This window comes from Macaca fascicularis, chromosome 9 (assembly GCF_037993035.2).
Source record: "Macaca fascicularis isolate 582-1 chromosome 9, T2T-MFA8v1.1".
NCBI classification, from domain to species: domain Eukaryota; kingdom Metazoa; phylum Chordata; class Mammalia; order Primates; family Cercopithecidae; genus Macaca; species Macaca fascicularis.
Genome location: NC_088383.1, coordinates 106621381 through 106640182, shown reverse-complemented (window position 1 = coordinate 106640182; position 18802 = coordinate 106621381). Strand labels below are relative to the sequence as shown.

At 48.5% G+C, this 18802-nt stretch overlaps 2 protein-coding genes and 2 long non-coding RNA genes across 4 annotated transcripts in view; 2 read left to right on the top strand and 2 right to left on the bottom strand.

Moving 5' to 3' along the window:
• Positions 1 to 1291: 1291 nt before the first annotated feature.
• AVPI1 (arginine vasopressin induced 1) lies at positions 1292 to 11408 on the top strand. The gene is made up of 3 exons (XM_005566133.4): positions 1292 to 1778; positions 8984 to 9280; positions 10810 to 11408. The coding sequence occupies exons 2-3, from the start codon at positions 8994 to 8996 to the stop codon at positions 10964 to 10966; spliced, it is 444 nt and encodes a 147-aa protein (XP_005566190.1). The 5' UTR covers positions 1292 to 1778; positions 8984 to 8993; the 3' UTR covers positions 10967 to 11408.
• Positions 7776 to 9948, bottom strand: LOC135965167 (uncharacterized). Its single transcript, XR_010578057.2, has 2 exons — positions 9608 to 9948; positions 7776 to 8754 (listed from the first exon to the last, which is right to left on the bottom strand). It is a non-coding gene; the product is annotated as an uncharacterized lncRNA (long non-coding RNA).
• Positions 11409 to 12092: 684 nt separating the features above from the next.
• Positions 12093 to 12784, top strand: LOC135965168 (uncharacterized). The gene is made up of 2 exons (XR_010578058.2): positions 12093 to 12203; positions 12618 to 12784. It is a non-coding gene; the product is annotated as an uncharacterized lncRNA (long non-coding RNA).
• PI4K2A (phosphatidylinositol 4-kinase type 2 alpha) overlaps positions 12779 to 18802 on the bottom strand; it is a 38721-nt gene continuing 32697 nt past the window's right edge. The window contains exon 9 of the mRNA XM_005566123.3: positions 12779 to 15241. Within this exon, the coding sequence (XP_005566180.1) occupies positions 15080 to 15241 (162 nt within the window). The 3' untranslated portion in view covers positions 12779 to 15079. The remainder of the gene's footprint in view (positions 15242 to 18802) is intronic.

The window sequence follows — 18802 nt, the reverse complement described above, 5'->3', positions numbered from 1 at the left end:
AGTGCACGAACACCTTATCTTCCAAGGACAAAACAAGCATTTATCAGAGGCCCACTGGATACCCTGCATCCACTCCTGCCCCCTCCAATCCAAGTTCCAAGCTGCAGCCAGAGTGACCTTCTAAAAACACAAACTTGTCATGAGGATGAAATTTGCAAAGTGCTGACTGACACTACTAGTACGTGGTAAGTACTATAAAATGCCCATTACATAAACACAGTACATATAATGCCATTCCCTGTTTAAACTCCTCCGAGGATCACATACAACCTTCTCTGCCTGTGCTCTCTCTTGTTAGCCTTACTCCGGGTCGCATTTAATTCCTCCGGAGCCAAGCTACCTCCTGGCCCAACCAAATGCCTTTCCCTCTTCCCTTAAAGCAGTTTCCCCAGACCCACTCCTCTTCATTTGACCAATTTCAACTCTTCTTTATATCTCAGCTTAAATGTTGCTTCTTCAGCCCTCCTGAACCTCCGAGAGGAAGCTTAGGTTCCTCCATAATTATCCTCTTATAGCCATAACATTGATCACAACTGTAATCACATACTCCATGTTTTAGGTTGTTTAACGCCTGCCTCCTTACTAGGCTGTAGACTCCCCAGGACAAGGGCTATAGGTCTTTCCGTCTCTCTTGTTTACTGCCTATCAAGGAACTCGGACAGCACAGGTCACTAATGAACATTTCCGAATGAATACAAACTTTAAAATACTGTCTTGTTTAGGTAACCGGCCCAAAGTCGCACAATGTCCCAATATTTGAACCCACGACATTCTGGCTTTGAAGCCCAAGGTCGGACTGCAGCAGACTGCCCCTTCCTCTCCAAAGCCGGAGCCAAACGGTGGGCTGGGAGGGAAGTTGAAAGGCAGAATCTGAGGATCTGCAGAGGGCCACGCGCCGTAAGGCAGTCGGTGCCGTGCGCGCTGGCCTTGGGCCCAGGAGAAGGGGCACTGTCACGTGTACCCTACAGGGACAGCTGCCGCCGCACCCCGGGGCAGGAATGCTGCCCCGCCCGGCGCCGCGCCGGCAAAACCGCGCTGGCCCTAGGGACTGACGTCAAGGAAGGGGGCGCCTCCGGCGCCGCGCTAGGGCGGCGAGGGCGGTGGGCAGGGCCCGGGTGGACACGCCCCCTCGCCGCCGCTCCGGCGCTGATTAGGTTCGAGGAAGCTTCGCACTCTGCTTTCGAGGCCAGCGGAGGCGGGGGGCGGAGATGGACACGCCCCCTCCCTGTCTCCCGCCTATGATTGGCGCACGGAACTCCGCCTTGGGTTTGGAAGGCTCGCCTGGGAGCTCACACCCGGCTCGGGCCGAGGATTGGCTGTTCCGGGGCTGGGGAGCGCTTTCTCCCGGGAACCGCGGCTGTGACCCAGGTGGTCTGGACCAGTTTGAAGCTTCGTGCGGCCCGCCTCAAGCAACCAGGTACTTAGGTCGGCGGCCCAGCTCGGCGCTTCCGTGGGAGCCGGAGGGCGACAGTCAGCCGGGGTGCCATCGGGGGACGCGACCGCCAGATCCACTTAGGGCCCCGTCGTTCTGCGAAGCGGCCACGTCTGAGCCCCGGGGCCTCCTCGTGCTGGAGATGTCGCTTTAGGACCTCGGCCAGAATACCCTCTGCCACGCTCTTGTGCTGCCTGTGATCACCGACTGGCCCTGGAAGCACTCTCGCAGCAGGAAGCCCAGAGCTGCGCCCGCCCTTTCTGAAGGCTGTGGAAGAGGTTTGAGTGGGCGCATCTTAGCTTGCCCCATCCCCATTTGAGGTCTGTCGGAGCTGCCCTTCAGCGTGGTGAGTACCTTCTCCAATTCTCCACCGGGCAGTGGAGTGCAGAAGTGCACAGGCTGGCTTGGGAGTCCTGACTTTGGATCCCTGTGCCTTCCACAATCTACAGAAGCAGATAGCTTCCAAAAGGCTTCTGGGCCTGACTTTCCCCAGAAGACCTCCTCAGCCATCTGGCAGGAACAAAAATAACAGTGGCTTGAGAGCCCGGGTGCTGGGGTCAGACTGCCTGGGTTCGTGTCCCAGCTTCCATCACCTGCCAGCTGTGTGACTTTGGGTGTAGTGTTCTCATCTGTAAAATGGGTGTAACAATAGTGCCACCTCATGTGAGGAGGAAAGAAAGCACCCATCTGAACGTGCTCTGTTCTGTGCTTGACACTGAACAAGCTGCCTCTATGATTTTAATCATAAAGCTATGACTTAAAAGTACACAGATTTGCTGATTGCTGTGATGATGAAAATGACAATGATTCTATAGCCTCTGGTAGTCAGGTAGCCTTTCCCTTCATCATTTATTCATTCAACCAGCATACGTGGAATGTCTGTGGTATACCAGGTGCTAGAAGGAATGCCCTTGCAAACTTAATCTCCCTTTTCCTGCTAAGGGTTATTTATTCTCACCATTTATTTTAAAAAGCTTATTTAAAATTTTGTAGAGGCAGTCTTGCTATGTTGACCAGGCTGGTCTCAAACTCCTGGGCTCAAGCGATCCTCCCACCTCAGCCTCCCAAAATGCTGGGATTATAGGCATGAGCCACCGGGCCCGGCCTTATACCCACTATTTTGATGATGAGCAACTTGTGGCAGGGGAAACTGAGACTTATCCAAGGTCACCCAGTTAGCAGCACAGCCAGAATTCAGGGTTCTAGAACTCTTGAAAGGGTTATCCCTAGATCTAGTAGCAGTTTATTTTCAGGTCATATATGAGAACTGGTCTGGGGAAAGGGCCCAGTTCCTTTCTCCACCTCCAGGGGCACAGATTTGGAGGCCAATGTATATCCAGTTCTCTAGGCATACCTCCCTGAGGCTAGGCCCTGCTGGTGGGGAAGCCCACACAGCCATTTGAACTAGGCTTCCCATTTGAGGAGTCACAGATTTTGGCTGCTGTCCAGTGGCATGTCTGTGTAGGATAGCAGGCCAGGGCCCCAAGTGTTGATTAGGGTCTTGGGCCAGAGCCTCCAGTAATTTTTCTAAGAGCCCCTAGGCCCCTGATTACAGAGATTATTGCTATCACCTGGGTTATTGGAAGGGTGCCTCCTCCTGTGTGAGGACCTAGGAGATGCCAGCTCACTCAAATGTGTTCTGCCTCTCGTGGTTACCTGGGCCTCCCTGGACTACAGTGAGATACTCTCCTAGAATAGCTGTCTGAACTGAACTTTGTATATTACAAAGGGTGCTCAATTGCACACTATATTTATATATTGCAAATTCATTGCATGGTGAGTCACTTTTTAAATATATTTCTTTGTTAGGGTTCCACAGTTCTTCACTTACTGCCTGTTTCAAAACAAGTTGAACTTTGTCATTTTCAATGTTTGGTATTTCCTTTGGGGTTCATTTTCAACCTAGTTTGTGTCAAATTGAAGTATTTTGCAATTGGTCTGTTTGTACACAGACCCATACTTATCTTCTTTTATGTCAGCTCTGAAATGAAAGGTCCATTTGTTTTTTTGTTTTGTTTTGTTTTGTTTTTTGTTTTTTGTTTTTTGTTTTTGAGACGGAGTCTTGCTCTGTCACCCAGGCTGGAGTGCAGTGGCCGGATCTCAGCTCACTGCAAGCTCCGCCTCCCGGGTTTACGCCATTCTCCTGCCTCAGCCTCCCGAGTAGCTGGGACTACAGGCGCCCGCCACCTCGCCCGGCTATTTTTTTGTATTTTTTAGTAGAGACGGGGTTTCACCGTGTTAGCCGGGATCGTCTCTCGATCTCCTGACCTCGTGATCCGCCCATCTCGGCCTCCCAAAGTGCTGGGATTACAGGCTTGAGCCACCGCGCCCGGCCTGAAAGGTCCATTTGTAATCTAATAGCCCCATGGTTTCATTTTCTAGTTTTCAAAAGTACTATTGTTCAAGTATACACTGACTTTTCCTGGACTAAGGTCTTCTCCAGGAAATTGGAGGGAAAATAACTATTGAACACATTGAATGAGGCAGGAAAAGTTTCTTTTGATAATAAAAGTGTTCTGATTCGCCATTTCATCGGTGTTCCCAAAACTTACCATCTAATCCTACCTGGAATCTGCCTAGTTTTATTCCCAGCCTCACTCTGCTGTCTGAATCCCAGAATGAGAGGCAGAGCCAAGAGTGAGGGGTCTTGGCCGGTGGTGGCTCATGCCTGTATTCCCAACACTCTGGGAGGATGAGGTGGGTGGATCACTTGAGGTCAGGAGTTCAAGACCAGCCTGGCCAACATGGTGAAACCTTGTCTCTACTAAAAATACAAAAATTAGTCAGGCATGGTGGCGGGCACCTGTAATCCCAGCTACTTGGGAGGTTGAGGCAAGAAAATTGCTTGAACCTTGGAGGCGGAGGTTGTAGTGAGCTGAGATTTGCACCACTGCACCCCAGCCTGGGTGACAAAGTGAGACTCTGCCTCAAAAAAAAAAAATAAATAAAAAATAAACAAACAAACAAAAAAGAGTGACGGGCCTCAAAATCTGAAGGTGCTAAGCCCTCCCCAAGGTTCATGGAGGGTATGGTTGAGGCTGGAGGCTCAGATTCTCCGCAAGAGTTTCTTGGTATGTTTGTAACGCAGCTCACTGAAGCCGTGGAGTCAAAGCCTTGGTGTCCTGGGAGAGGTTGCTGGGAAGTCAGGCTCCAAGCCATTTCCTCCCCGAGGCAGCTGCTGCTACATGATCCTTATTGCCCTTCTTTCCCTGGGGAGGTGAGGCCAGATATTACCCTTTCTCCTACCACCCCAGACCAGCCGAGGCCTCTGCCCCAGGCTTGGTCATAGCCAGCTGAGGTCACTAGGGAGCTTTAGAGCTGTGAGTTCTGTTTTCTACCAGATCCTAACCCCAGGGCCCACTGCAGCAAAACAGCATAGAGTAGGGAGGAGAAAGGGAGCTACTGGCTGGGGAGTTTCCTGGCACCCAGTTAGCCAGACCTGTCCACACATGTTGCCCCTAGCTTTGGCAGACAAGTAGCTCCATTCCTCCTTCTGTACAGACGTACCTGCGCATGGAATTGTTGACTCCCAGCACTGTGCAGGCCCTCAGAAACCATCAACATCAAGCTGTTCTGACAGCAGTAACAGGGAAACTGACCCACAGAAGGGATGTGAATTGCCTGAGGCCTTTCAGCCAGTGAGTGGCAGAAGTAGGGCTTGAACCCACTCCTCTGACTCGTAAGCCAGGGCTCTGTGTCCTGGGCTGGGTTGCAGTTCTTAATTTCTTCTGTGGAAGCTGGGCTCTTCCTCTTTAGAGTGCTACAGCTCAAGGCTGAGCTAACTGCCACCCAGGAAAGAGCCCAGACCCTAGTGAACAGACTAACAAAATTCCACAGCTCAACCCCTGCCTCCACCAGGTGGGATAATTCATTGTCGTTCCCTTTCCATTGGCAGGATTTCCCCTTCATGAATTAGGTGGGAATAGGAAAGCACTCTTCATAGAAACATGAAGTGTTCTTTAAGCTGCCTGGCTGTGAAGCCAGCTCGGGGGTTTAGAAGCGTGGGCTGACCAGGCTCAGTGGCTCAAGCCGGTAATCACAACACTTTGGGAGGCCAAGGCAGGAGGATCACCTGAGGTCAGGAGTTCAAGACCAGCCTGACCAACATGGTGAAACCCCGTCTTTACTAAAAACACAAAAAATTAGCCAGGAGTGGTGGGGGATGCCTGTAATTCCAGCTACGTGGGAGGCTGAGGCAGGAGAATCACTTGAACTCGGGAGGTGGAGGTTGCAGTGAGCTGAGACTGTACCACTGCACTCCAGCTTGGGCAACAATAGCAAAACTCGCTCTCAAAAATATATGTAATAATAAAAATAAAAGCATGGCTGCAGTCATTTCAACCACCTCTGGCTTCAGCTGAGCCACTGGTAGTCATACTTGCATCTCAGCTTCCCTTTACTTCCCTGTGAAATGGGATAACAGTCCCTAACTCCTAGAATTGTTTTGAGGATTAAAGGATATCATCCATATTGCCTGATCCAGAGTAAATATCCCATAGTTAGCTTTTATTTCTCTTTATCAGCCTAAAAGTGTTACCTGGTGACTGTTGTCTTTTTTGTTTTTTTGAGATGGAGTCTCACTCTGCCGCCCAGGCTGGAGTGCAGTGGCCGGATCTCAGCTCACTGCAAGCTCCGCCTCCCGGGTTCACGCCATTCTCCTGCCTCGGCCTCCTGAGTAGCTGGGACTACAGGTGCCCGCCACCACGCCCGGCTAATTTTTTGTATTTTTAGTAGAGACGGGGTTTCACCGTGTTAGCCAGGGTGGTCTTGATCGCCTGACCTCGTGATCCGCCCACCTCGGCCTCCCAAAGTGCTGGGATTACAGGCATGAGCCACCGCGCCCGGCCCAACTGTTGTCCTCTTGTCACAGTGTGTTTATGTCATCCAGCTCTGGGGGCTTAATTACCACATAGATTAGGTTTTAACTGGATTTTCATAATAGCACCTAAGAAGGGGCAGATTTTTAAATTCCCATTTTCCAGATAAAAAGTACAGTTTTCATGATGTTAACTCATCTGGAAGTCTTCTGCAGCTTTATTTTAGTTATTAAATCTTTTGAAAACAGGGTGGAGTTTTTATGATAGAAGGCCTGGAAACTGGGACAAAGTGAGAATAGAAATGATTGGAATAATGAGGGTGACTATTGAGGTGAGAAGCGGAGAAAGCCAGGGCAAGGGAGGGAGTCATATTTTGGGAGTATGAGTGGGGCAGAGATAATTCAAACCCTTGCAGAGAACAAAAGGCAGGTTAGGGGAAGGGTTACTTCTGCCAGGTGGGTTGATAGGAAATTAGAAAAGCTTTTATATATAAGCTTTTGTACTGTTTGCCTCTTATGATGAGCATATAAATATTTTAATTTAAACATATTTTAATGTTCCTTTTCCCCCTTTGGAAGCTAGTTGCTGTTGATTGCTGTCTCTGTAGCTGGCTGTGGAATGAGGTCTGACTCAGGCAGCCAGGCCCTGGGAAAGCAGCAGGACCTGCTCCTCCTCTCCCCAAAAGGCCTGGGGCTGGGAGAGAGGGGTGAGAGCGCAGGGCTGTCATCAGCTGGCTGTGGCCACACAGCTTGGAGGAAAGCAGGGTTCACCTATACCCCTGACTCAGGTACAAAGGTCACAGAGGCCAACAGAGGAGGATTTGCATTTACAAATTCCTCAGTATCCATGGAGAGTGGTTCCAGGCTCCTCTGTGGGATGCTTGAGTCACTTACATAAAATACCATGTTTGCGTATAGACTGTGCACATCCTCCTGCGTGCTTTAAATCATCTCTAGGGTACTTATACCTAATACAATGTGAATGCTCTATAGTTACAATGAATCTATTTTTTGGTTTTTTTTTATTGTTGTATCATTGTATTCTTTTTTTTTGAGATGGAGTTTTGCTCTTGTTGCCCAGGCTGGAGTGAAATGGTGCGATCTCGGCTCACCGCAACCTCCACTTCCTGGGTTCAAGTGATTCTCCTGCCTCAGCCTCCCAAGTAGCTGGGATTAAAGGCACCCGCCACCACTCCCAGCTAATTTTGTATTTTTAGAGACGGAGTTTCTCCATGTTGGTCAGGCTGGTCTTGAACTCCCGACCTCAGGTGATCTGCCCGCCTTACCTCCCAAAGTGCTGGGATTACAGGTGTAAGCCACCATGCCCAGCCATATCATTGTATTTTTAAATTTTTTATTTATCCAAGGTTGGTTGAATCCCTGGAGGTAGAACCCACAGATGCTGAGGGCCAACTATAGCTCTTATTGGGTAACTGATATACTAGGCTCATTTAATCCTTACTATAACCCTAAGAAGTGGGTAATCTTATCCCCATTTGACATTTAAGGAAACAGGCTCAGAGAGGAGGTTGGGTAACTTGCTTAAGGTGTCAGAGTTGGGACTCGAAACCTGTTCTGTGTAATGCCAGTCTTGTTTCCAGGCTGTGCTGGAGACAAGGATGTGGTGGGTAAGCTTCTTAGGCCTTTATTATTCAAAGTGAACTATCTAGAATCAAAGGAGATCATTTAATTTTCACTTCCTGGATATGATGGGAGACATTGACACAGAGCCTAACTTCTATTGAACTTTCTTATAAATTTCAGCCTCTGCCCTTGACAGTATATTCTAACCCTTGTAGCTTCCTCTTCTGCCTCCACCTCTGGCTCATTAGGTCCACTGGACTGTGGTTAGATCTGATTGGCTTATTTCATACTATGTTTGCTAAATTATATGGATTTGGTTCATCCCCAAGGTCTTGAAAATAGGAGACAGGATGTCTCAATTTTATAGATTGAAAACACTGACCACTATTCTATATACTTTATGTCTTCCTTCACTCTTCAAATTAATCCTACAAAGTAGGTACTAGTACCAGGTGATAATTTGACATGGGAGGCAGCTGAGGCAAGGGGGATGCCCCGCGAAATAAGTGGCGGAGGGGGATAAAGTGGGATTCCAACCTGGGTAGCCCAGTTCCACAACTCCTCTCTTACCTGTGTGCTACAGCACCTGGGCCTTAGCATCAGAGGCCTGGGTTCTCATCCTAGTTGCATAACCATGGATGACTTAACCTTTCCTCAGATTCCTCATCTGTGAAATGAGGAGGATAAAAATACCTACCTTACAGGGCTGTTATGCTTGTTACATCTCATTGATACTATGAAAGGCAAGCTCTTACAGGTGCCTGGTATAAGTACTCAACACAGTTGAGCTGCTACTGGGCATCCTGGTGTCTGCATGGAATTTACAGCTAAACAGACCTGGGTTCAACTGCTGGCTCTGCATGTGCACGTGGCTTTGTGACACTGGCAAGTCATTTAACCCCTCTGAGTTGCACTTCTTCATCTGTAAAATGAGGATAAACAATAGTTCTTACCTCACGGGTTGCTGTGAATCCTAAATGAGATAATATAGGTGTCTGACACATAAGCGCTTAAGTGATTTTAAGGCAAGAGACTTCCTCCAGTTTAGCTCCTGGAGAATGGAAACATCAGAAGCCCTAGGATTAGCCAGGACCCCCAGGTCTGGGAAGGACCAGCTGAGTTGCTGATGTCTCCATGCTTTGCATCCTCAGAGCATCCACAATGGGTACCCCAGCCTCGGTGGTCAGTGAGCCACCCCCTTGGCAGGCCCCGATTGAGGCCCGGGGCCGCAAGCAGGCCTCAGCCAACATCTTCCAGGATGCCGAGCTGCTGCAGATCCAAGGCCTGTTTCAACGCAGCGGGGACCAGCTGGCCGAGGAACGGGCACAGATCATCTGGGAATGTGCAGGGGACCACCGTGTGGCTGAGGCCCTCAAGAGGCTGCGCAGGAAGAGGCCCCCAAGGCAGAAACCCCTGGGCCACTCGCTACACCACTGCAGCCGGCTCAGGTAAGTTCCTAGAACTGGACGGCTGAGGGAAGAGCACCAACGCCTGTTCCACCATTGTGTTGACTGTGTGGCCTGGAGCTAGTGGCCTCACTGTAAAGTGCCTGCCTACCACTAGGGTGGTTATAAGGTCTACACAGTGTCATCACTTGGTTGGCACTTACAAGATTGCTGTTGGTGGGTGCGGTGGTTCACGCCTGTAATCCCAGCACTTTGGGAGGCCGAGGCAGGCAGATCACTAGGTCAGGAGTTTGAGACCAGCCTGACCAACATGGTGAAACCCTGTCTCTACTAAAATTACAAAAATTAGCTGGGTGTGGTGGTGCGCACCTGTAATCCCAGCTACTCATGAGGGTGAGGCAGGAGAATTGCTTGAACCTGGGAGGCTGAGGTTTCAATGAGCCGAGATGGTGCCATCGCACTCCAACCTGGGTGACAGAGCGAGACTCTGTCTCAAAAAAAAAAAAAAAAAAAGACAGATGTTACTTTTGGAGTCATATACAACCCTGTGAACTCCCATGGAAAGAGATCCCTGAGTCCTAGTAGCACCACCTCATTTTGCTGTGATTCTCAGCTTACCAGCCTGGGCAACACGGTGAGATCCTGTCTCTGAAGAAAAAAAAAAACACACACACACACACACACACACACACACACACACACACACACACACACAAAAAAAAAACAAAAAACAAAAAAAAACAAAGAAAAATTAGCCAGGCATGGTGGCATGCACCTGCAGTCCTAGCTACTCCAGGGGCTGAGGTAGGAGGATCGCTTGAGGCCAGGAGTTTGAGGCTGCAGTAAGCTATAATCCTGTCACTGCACTCCAGCCTGAGTGACAGAGTGAGACCCTATCTCTTTAAAAAAAAAAAAAAAAGCCTAATTAAAATCTTGGCTGGGGATTACAGAGAATACAGCCTAGGAATGTATTGTCGAGGCATTATGGGTTAAAAATTGTTGAAAAACTTTTACCTTGAGATCTCTCCTCAGTCTCCCTAGTCGGCCACTTCTTTGCCTAGGCCACTGCCAGCCCAGGAAGAGTGAACCCAAAGGGATGGAGCTGAACCACTTGGCCTCAACCAATCACTATGGGTGATGCTCTGCACTTCATCTCTCTGCTGCCTTCTCTGGGGCCCACAATCAGAACATCAGACCTGAACAGGCCTTTGGAGGTCATCAGGTCCTGAGATGGCAAGTCAGTGTCATAGCTTGTATTTAACTCCAGTTGATTAGTAGTCACTGCTTATCAAACCAGTTTAATAGCATGACTAATTAATGACATCTGCCATGAATACAGGATGAGGATGAAGAAATGTTGAGTTTTGTACAACCTGATCTGGTCCAACCCTTTCTACTGCAGAGAAATCTGAAAACTTTGTCTAGTCTCAGAGCAGGAATGACCAGACCAGAGCCCCGGTCTCATTTTGCTCCAAATCATACGTTTTATGGTCTGCCATGACAAAATCTCTTGAAATCCCCATTCCATTCTCCCTATTGATGTTGGCTAATCATACACTTGTTCCCTGCAGAATCCTGGAGCCCCACTCTCCACTGGCCGACCCACAGAGTGCCACGGAGACAGCCTCCAGTGAGCAGTATCTGCACTCTAGGAGGACAAGTGCCAGGATCCGCCGGAACTGGAGGAAGCCAGACCCCACAAGCTACCTCCACCAGATCAGACACTGATCCAGGGAAAGAGCCAGGAATGGCAGTGTCTTCCCTCTTGCCAAAGGGCCTGGGGAGGTGAAGAAGGAAGAGAGACTTTAGGCAAGCAGCCCAAAGGGGTAAATGAAAGCAAGAGGCCGCTGCCACTGGTCTGCTCCATTCAGAACAGGACTGGATGCTTCTGCTGGGCTCTCCATTACGTGCGACCCATTCCTCACCAAAATGAGGAGAGACAGTGACTGTTCCTGCCAGTCTTTCCCAATCTAACACTATTCCTGGGCTGCATGATATTCCCCTGGGAGCCAAGTGACAGGCACTCAGACACAGCATTTCACCACTCATGCTACTAATCTACCTGCTACTACTGTAAACCATGGTTCCAGCAGCCTGTTCCACACTCCTGCACCATCAGGGTCCACAGGGAAACCGTAGTTTCAGTGGCAAATAAAAACATCTGCATCAAGAGTGTGTGAGTCTGTCACAGAAGGGGAGGAACTGAAACAGAGTGGGAGGGGCAAGAGTGTCCCCAGTAAGGAAACATCAGGGCTGGCTTCCTCTCCTTTTCACCTCTCTCTCCTCTTTCAGCCCCATGCCAAGTCCCTGGACCACATCTTCCTTTTCCAGAGCCTGTTGGACTGGGAGTAGAGGGGAGAGTCTCTGCAGCAGTCCTGATCCACAGGATCAGAAGGGAAAGACTGTCATGGTCAGCCCCGCATAGTAGGCTGGGGCCTTGGATTGGCTTAATCTGCAGTCAAACTAGTGGTGCCAGCTCCTCATTTGGCTTCTTCATCCTTATGGGCTGACCATCCAAAGGTGGACCAATCGTTCTGAAGCTGCCTGCATTATATCCTAGGCTTCCCATGACCTGGAAACCCTTGAAAGCAGGGGTTTTTCCTGCAGTTCTAGCTCCATCTCAAGAGAAGCACACTCTGTGCTTATTAACTTTCTTCTCCCTCTCCACCCGCCTTGTAAAGCATATAGCAGATCAAGCAGATTATTCAGGGTGTGAAGTGGGGCAGTGATGTACACAAGGCAGGGCTGCCCTCTGGTGGCCGAGAGGAGGAGCCACTACTACCTGAGTATAGGTAGTTCCTCTTTTTTATTTTATTGTATGCTTATTTAATTAATTTATTTATTTTTGAGACAGAGTCTTACTCCAGGCTGGAATGCAGTGGTGCGATCTCGGCTCAGTGCAACCTTCACCTCCCGGGTTCAAGCGATTCTCCTGCCTCAGCCTTCCAAGTAGCTGGGATTACAGGTGTGTGCCACCACGCCCAGCTAATTTTTGTATTTTTAGTAGAGATGAGGTTTTGCCATGTTGGCCAGGCTGGTCTCAAACTCCTGACCTCAAGCGATCTGCCTACCTCAGCCTCCCAAAGTGCTGGGTTACAGGCGTGAGCCACTGCACCCAGCCTGTAGGTCCACATTTCTTATCCCAAGCCCTTGGTCCTAGATTATTTTGGAATTCAGATTTTTAACTTTTTTGGCTCTTAAGTAGTCAGGGCAAATACTGTATCCCTAGTAGGGAACCATGTCATAAAATATATTGACATTTCTGCAACAAAGAATCACACTAAGAGGGACACATCATAATTACCAATAGCTTCCCATCAGTGCAGGTTCAGGTCAGGTTTGGTTTCAAATGGGTTATGAAAATACTTTTGGTTTTCAGAGCATTGGGACTTTGGAAATGAGGACCTGGATCTTTATTCGGGGGAAATAGCCCCAGGAGCCACGTCTCAGCAACTCCGTGGAAACAGGTTTCTTTGCCGTCAAAATTCCGTTCCTACCTTCTTTGTCTTCCTTCCCCCAAAAGAAACTGGACAAAAAAGGTCAGAACTGGATTTGTTATTCATACATTTGCGTTGATTTAAATACATTACGTACAATTTCTACAGTGGATTAGAAGAACGACACAGGGGGCAGCAGCACTCTCGCAGCCCAGCCTCCATTCCCTGACACTGGAGGCAGGGCCTATGGCTGGCAGAGGGACGGTGTTCCACGAGTGCCACCCAGAAGCCTGCCCCGGCACTCTGGGCCCCTGGCTCTTCCAGAGTCCACATTCAAGGCAACCTGAGCACAGGCTTGAGGGAGAGTGGAGAAAGGCCAGGAAAGGATGCCCACACTCTTGCCTGCCAGGCCCAGGACCAGCTTGCTCCTACATTGGACCCAATTTCCTTCTGATCACAGAGCTGGTCTGGATCAAGACAATGTGCAGATCTGGCATGGAGGCTGTGGCCAGGTGAGGCAGCCGGGCTCCCTGTTAGACCCCCAGGCTCTCTTGCACACCAGATGGGCACTTTACCAACAGGTTTGGGTAAAAATGTCTACAGAGAGCTATGCACACCTGAGTCCCCTTCTGGCTCCTACAGTCAGGGGGCAGGTGTTCCCTCAAACATTGTTCCCAAGGCCAGTGTCCGAGTCAGCTGCATGTGATTGTCGGGGCTGGGGCAGGCAGGTGAGCTGTACCTTTGTCCACAGGGCATGCACATCCGGCTCTCAGAAATTCTTCCTGTCAGCCAGGTGGAAGCCTGGGACAACCGGGCTCCTGGTGGCTGGACTGGAAGGGGACCGGTGGAGACCAGCCTGAACCAGCTGACCAGAGGGCTGCATATCTCTGCTCTGCAGCCGGGCAAGCAGTAGACATGCAGCCGTAGTCCTCACTCCCTTTCTTTGGTTGTTTTTCAAACCTTCAAGATAGTTTCTTTCTGAGGTTGACTGACCAATTGCAAGGTGCCAGAATTGTGAAATGTCCAGTAGCACAGGGCATGAACACAGCTGCCCCTCAGACATAGAGGGCACCCTTTTTACTCCCTCCTGAGGCCGTACTTTGCTTTGGTGTAGAAAGGGCTCAAACACCTGGCAAGTGGGGGTGGGGAGTGAGGCAGCAGGGGAAAAGACACATGGAAGCAAGAAGATGCGCACTGAGCTGGGCAGGACCAGGGACAGTCTGAAGGCCTCTCTCCTTTGGGTCCCGCCTTTCTCAGGAAGCCATAGAGAAATTGACCTAGAACAAGTCAGGGAGAAAAGGGAAACTGCTATTTATGAGGCAGAATCCACGTTCTGTGACTTCCACCAAGCAGCAGTGGTGGCACAAAAAAAGTCCAAGAACCTAACAGCCTGTCCTCTTAGAAGCCAAGACTCATCCCAGAACCCTGCAGAGACCCACTCCAGAAGACAAACTGAACTTTTACATCAAAAGAGTTGGGGGGGGGAAACTTAAAACGACAGGAACAAATGAGAAGATTGGGACCAAGGACTCAGGAAGCAAGGTGGGATATGTTCACCCATAGACCACTTAGCTCCCAGCATACACTCCAGCCACGTGGATCACTTTTACATGTTGGGAGTCAACTTCCTACTAAAATATAAATGCTAAGACTAGCTCTTCCTGCCTCTGCTTGAGAAAGAGACAAGCTGTAGGCCAGCAGAGAGCAGAGAGGTTCTCTATGATTGTGTGCGGAAGTGCTGGCGGGGGTAAAGCAAAAACCTCCCTTCCAGGAGAACTGTTTGGAGGCTTGCAGCCAGCCCACAGCACTGGTGGGAGATGGAGGAGGCTTGGCAAAAACCCGAAAGAAAGGTGTGGCTTCTGTCTGTCCCAGTGCTGTGGTACTGCGAGTCATCCAGCTGCCCTCTGAGACCACCTTGGCTCATGGGAGGAAGCAACTGCAAGGCAGCTGAATGTCAGGTCTATGCAAATTTAGGCCTGGATTAAAGATTTCTGACATGAGATGACCCAGGGTTCTGCTACAAGCATTTAAAGTTGTTTTTGTTTTGTTTGTTTTTCTGATGCAGAATATAATAGGGAATTGCAATAGAGCAGGGTGTCAGGGAAGGAAGGGACTGTCCCAGCCTGCCACCAGCAGATGCTGGAAGGGAGATGCTCCTTCCCAGGCATCTGGACTATGTGCATGGAGCTCCAGCCTCCCCCACACTCAGAAGGGTGAGGAGCACTCACTGTTCCTGATTGTGCTTCTCCCTGTGGATGGGAAAGCCCTGAGCGGGGTGGCAAGCAGAGAGGGAGGGCTCTTAAAGGTGCTGCTCTCCACCGGCTTCTCTGGCTTTTCCTGCACCCCACTTCCCAGGCTTCCTCCCACCAGTCTCTGACAATATTTCTTCTGCCTGCCTCTGGAGCTACCACCATGAAAAGAAGGGTTTCCGGCTCTGAAAGCTCTGTGTGTAGGACTCGCTAGAAGACCGCTGGTGGGAACGGGCCGTCTCAACAATCACAGGCGGCATCTGGACGAGGTGCAGGGGACTCTTGTTGTCTTTCAAGGCCTGGGTCAGATTTAAGATCTGCAGTGGGAAAAAGGAGATGGGTGAGGGAGAGGCCTCAGCATTCCAGATCTGCCTCTGAAAGGAGATCAGTAGAGAGGACTCCTACAAACCAATTTTTAAAAACACCAATGGAAAATCATGCAAATAGGCTATTTACAAAAGTAGAAATGAGCAAAACAGAAAATAGAAACCTCTCAAATCATTTAAAAAATACAAACGAAAACAAATATTTTATTTTTTTTGCCCTCCAGTTAGTTAAGATACAAAAGAATGACTCAGAGTTGGGGAGAGTTCAAAAAAATAAACACTTGCCAGGCACACTGGCTCACGCCTGTAATCCCAGCACTTTGGGAGACTGAGGCAGGTGGATCACTAGAGGTCAGGAGTTTCAGACCAGCCTGGCCAACATGGCGAAATCCCGTCTCTACTAAAAATACCAAAAAAAAATTAGCAGGCCATGTGGGCACACACCTGTAGTCCCAACTACTGGGGAAGCTGAGGCAGGAGAATCGCTCGAACCCAGGAGGCGGAGGTTGCAGTGAGCTGACATCATGCCACTGTACTCCAGCCTGGGCAATAGAGTGAGACTCCATCTCAAAAAACAAAAACAAAAACAAAACACAAAAAAACACTGAAAAATGAACAGACCCTAACCTGGCCAACATGAGAAACTCTGTATCTACTAAAAATACAAAAAAATTAGCCAGGTGTGGTGGTGGTGCACACCTGTAATCCCAGATGCTTGGGAGGCTGGGCATAAGAATCTCTTGAACCTGGGAGGCAGAGGTTGCAGTGAGCTGAGATCATGCCACTGTACTCCAGCCTGAGCAACAGAGCGAGACCCCGTCTCAAAAAAAAAAAAACAGACCCTCTGACTTGGAAATTCCATTTTTAAGAAACACTAATGGATATGCATAAAACATTTAGTTTCAAAAAGCATATAATGTAATATTGTTTATAACAGTGAAAAGATTAAATTAGTTAATAATTTAAGGGATAAGAAACAATTATCCTAAAATATCTAGAAATTTAACCAGGGAACTATCAGATATACATGCAAATGTATTGGCATAGAAGTGATCACAATGTTGTGTTAGATGCAAAGGAAAGCAGAAAAGGAACCCGTGTAAGATTGTAACCCCTTTTACTTTCTAAAATTCTGTCTTCCTATCTACCTATAGTGTAGAAAAAAGTCTGGCAGTTGGCAGTGGTCATCTCTGGGTATCAAGAAAATATAGGTGTTTTTAATTATTTATTGTTGTTCATCCCTATTTTATGATTTTCCTAAAAAGATGATGTAAATGTAAAATGTAAAAAGCCAGCTGGGCGTGGTGGCTCACACCTGTAATCCCAGCACTTTGGGAGGCCGAGGTGGGTGGGTCACCTGAGGTCAGGGGTTTGAGACCAGCTTGGCCAATATGGTGAAACCTCGTCTCTACAAAAATACAAAAATTAGCTGGGCATGATGGCAGTTGCCTGTAATCCCAGCTCCTGGGGAGGCTGAGGTGGGAGAATCACTTGAACCCGGGAGGCGGAGGTTGCAGTGAGCTGAGATTGCGCCACTGCACTCCAGTCTAAGCGAATGAGCGAGACTCCATCTCAAAAAAAAAAAAAAAAAAGTAAAAAGCCAACATTTCATTTGGATTCTCCTTCCACCACTATCTCTTCATCATCTTTTTTTTTTTAAAACAAATGTTTTACCTTGGAATAATTTTAGAGAAAAGTTGCAGATAGTACAGAGAGTTCCTATACAGCATTTGCCCAGTTTCCCCTAATTTTTTTTCTTTCTTTTCTGAGACAAGGTCTCACTCTGTCGCCCAAGCTGCAGTACAGTGACACATTCATAGCTCACTGCACCCTCCAGCTTCTGGCCGCAAATGATCCTCCCACCTCAGCCTCCCAAAGTGTTAGGATAACAGGCGTGAGCCACTGAGTCCAGTCCTTACCATCTTTTGTCAGTATTTTACAGGTATTTCAGTTATGTGTCCATGAGGACACAGTTTCTCCTCTCTGTCAAACTTAGTATCACCATCATTTATCTTCTCTGGTAGGAGAGTACAAAAGCTGAAGGTGTCCTATCTTCTCTCTCTCTTTTTTTTTTTTTTTCTGAGATGGAGTTTCACTCTTGTTGCCCAGGCTGGAGTGCAATGGCGCAATCTCAGCTCACAGTAACCTTTGCCTCCCAGGTTCAAGCGATTCCCCTGCCTCAGCCTTCCGAGTAGCTGGGATTACAGGCATGCACCACCACACCCAGCTAATTTTGTATTTTTAGTAGAGATGAGGTTTTTCCATGTTGGTCAGGCTGGTCTCAAACTTGCAACCTCAGGTGATCCACCTGCCTCGGCCTCCCAAAGTGCTGGGATTACAGGCATGAGCCACCACGCCTGGCCCTATCTTCTTTAAAACAGTAGATGTTGAAGATTTCATGGCGAGGTCACAGACCATGGGAGGGTAAGCTAGGTTGCACCCTGAAATCACACAGACACACAGCCCTCAAGCCACAGATATCCTCTTACACAACCGCTGCTTACAAAGGGACAGAGATACACCTGCAACAGGGGTTATTTGTTACCCTATCAGTAACAAATTTCTTTTTTACTTAATTGTTTTGGTACTTGCCAGCATCCTACACTGTTCCAAATAGTCTTAAGCACAATATCAGGGTGAAGAACTGAAAGAAGATTGCTGGAGTATCTGGGGTAAACATGTCAAATTATCTACTACTTATTTTCAAAAGATTTGGCCAAAAGAGAAAATCTATCTAGGGAGAGAGAGAAATTAAACAGACATTATTCAGATATACCAGTGGATAATACATAGACACATGAGATAAATCTGGCTAAATACAACAACTGAAGAATCCAGAAGGTTCCATTCTTTCAACTTTACTGAGGTTCGAAAATTTCCCAATTAAAAAGCTGAAGATAAGCCTGGAACCGGGAGTAAAAAGAAAGAATAAAGAATTTAAAAAGAGGCCAGTCGCAGTGGCTCACGCCTGTAATCCCAGCACTTTGGGAGGCCAAGGCAGGTGGATCATGAGGTCAGGAGATCGAGACCATCTGGCTAACACGGTGAAACTCCATCTCTACTAAAAATACAAAAAATTAGCCGAGCGTGGTGGCAGGCGCCTGTAGTCCCAGTTACTCGGGAGGCTGAGGCAGGAGAATGGCGTGAACCCGGGAGGCAGAGCTTGCAGTGAGCCGAGATCACGCCACTGTACCCCAGCCTAGGCGACAGAGCAAGACTCTGTCTCAAAAATAAATAAATAAATAAATATAGAAATTATTTTTAAAAGTTGAAGAAAAATTATAGCAGTCACATAATACTAAAGAATAAATATTATCTTTGAAAATGTTGGGCTGGACGTGGTAGCTCATGCCTATAATCTCAGCACCTTGGGAGGCCAAGGCAGGAGGATCACTTGAAGCCAGGAATTTGAGACCAGCCTGGGCAACATTACAAGACCCCACCTCTTAAAAAAAAAAAAAATTACCCAAGGCCAGGCGCAGTGGCTCACACCTGTAATCCCAGCACTTTGGGAGGCAGAGGCGGGTGGATCACAAGGTCAGGAGATCGAGA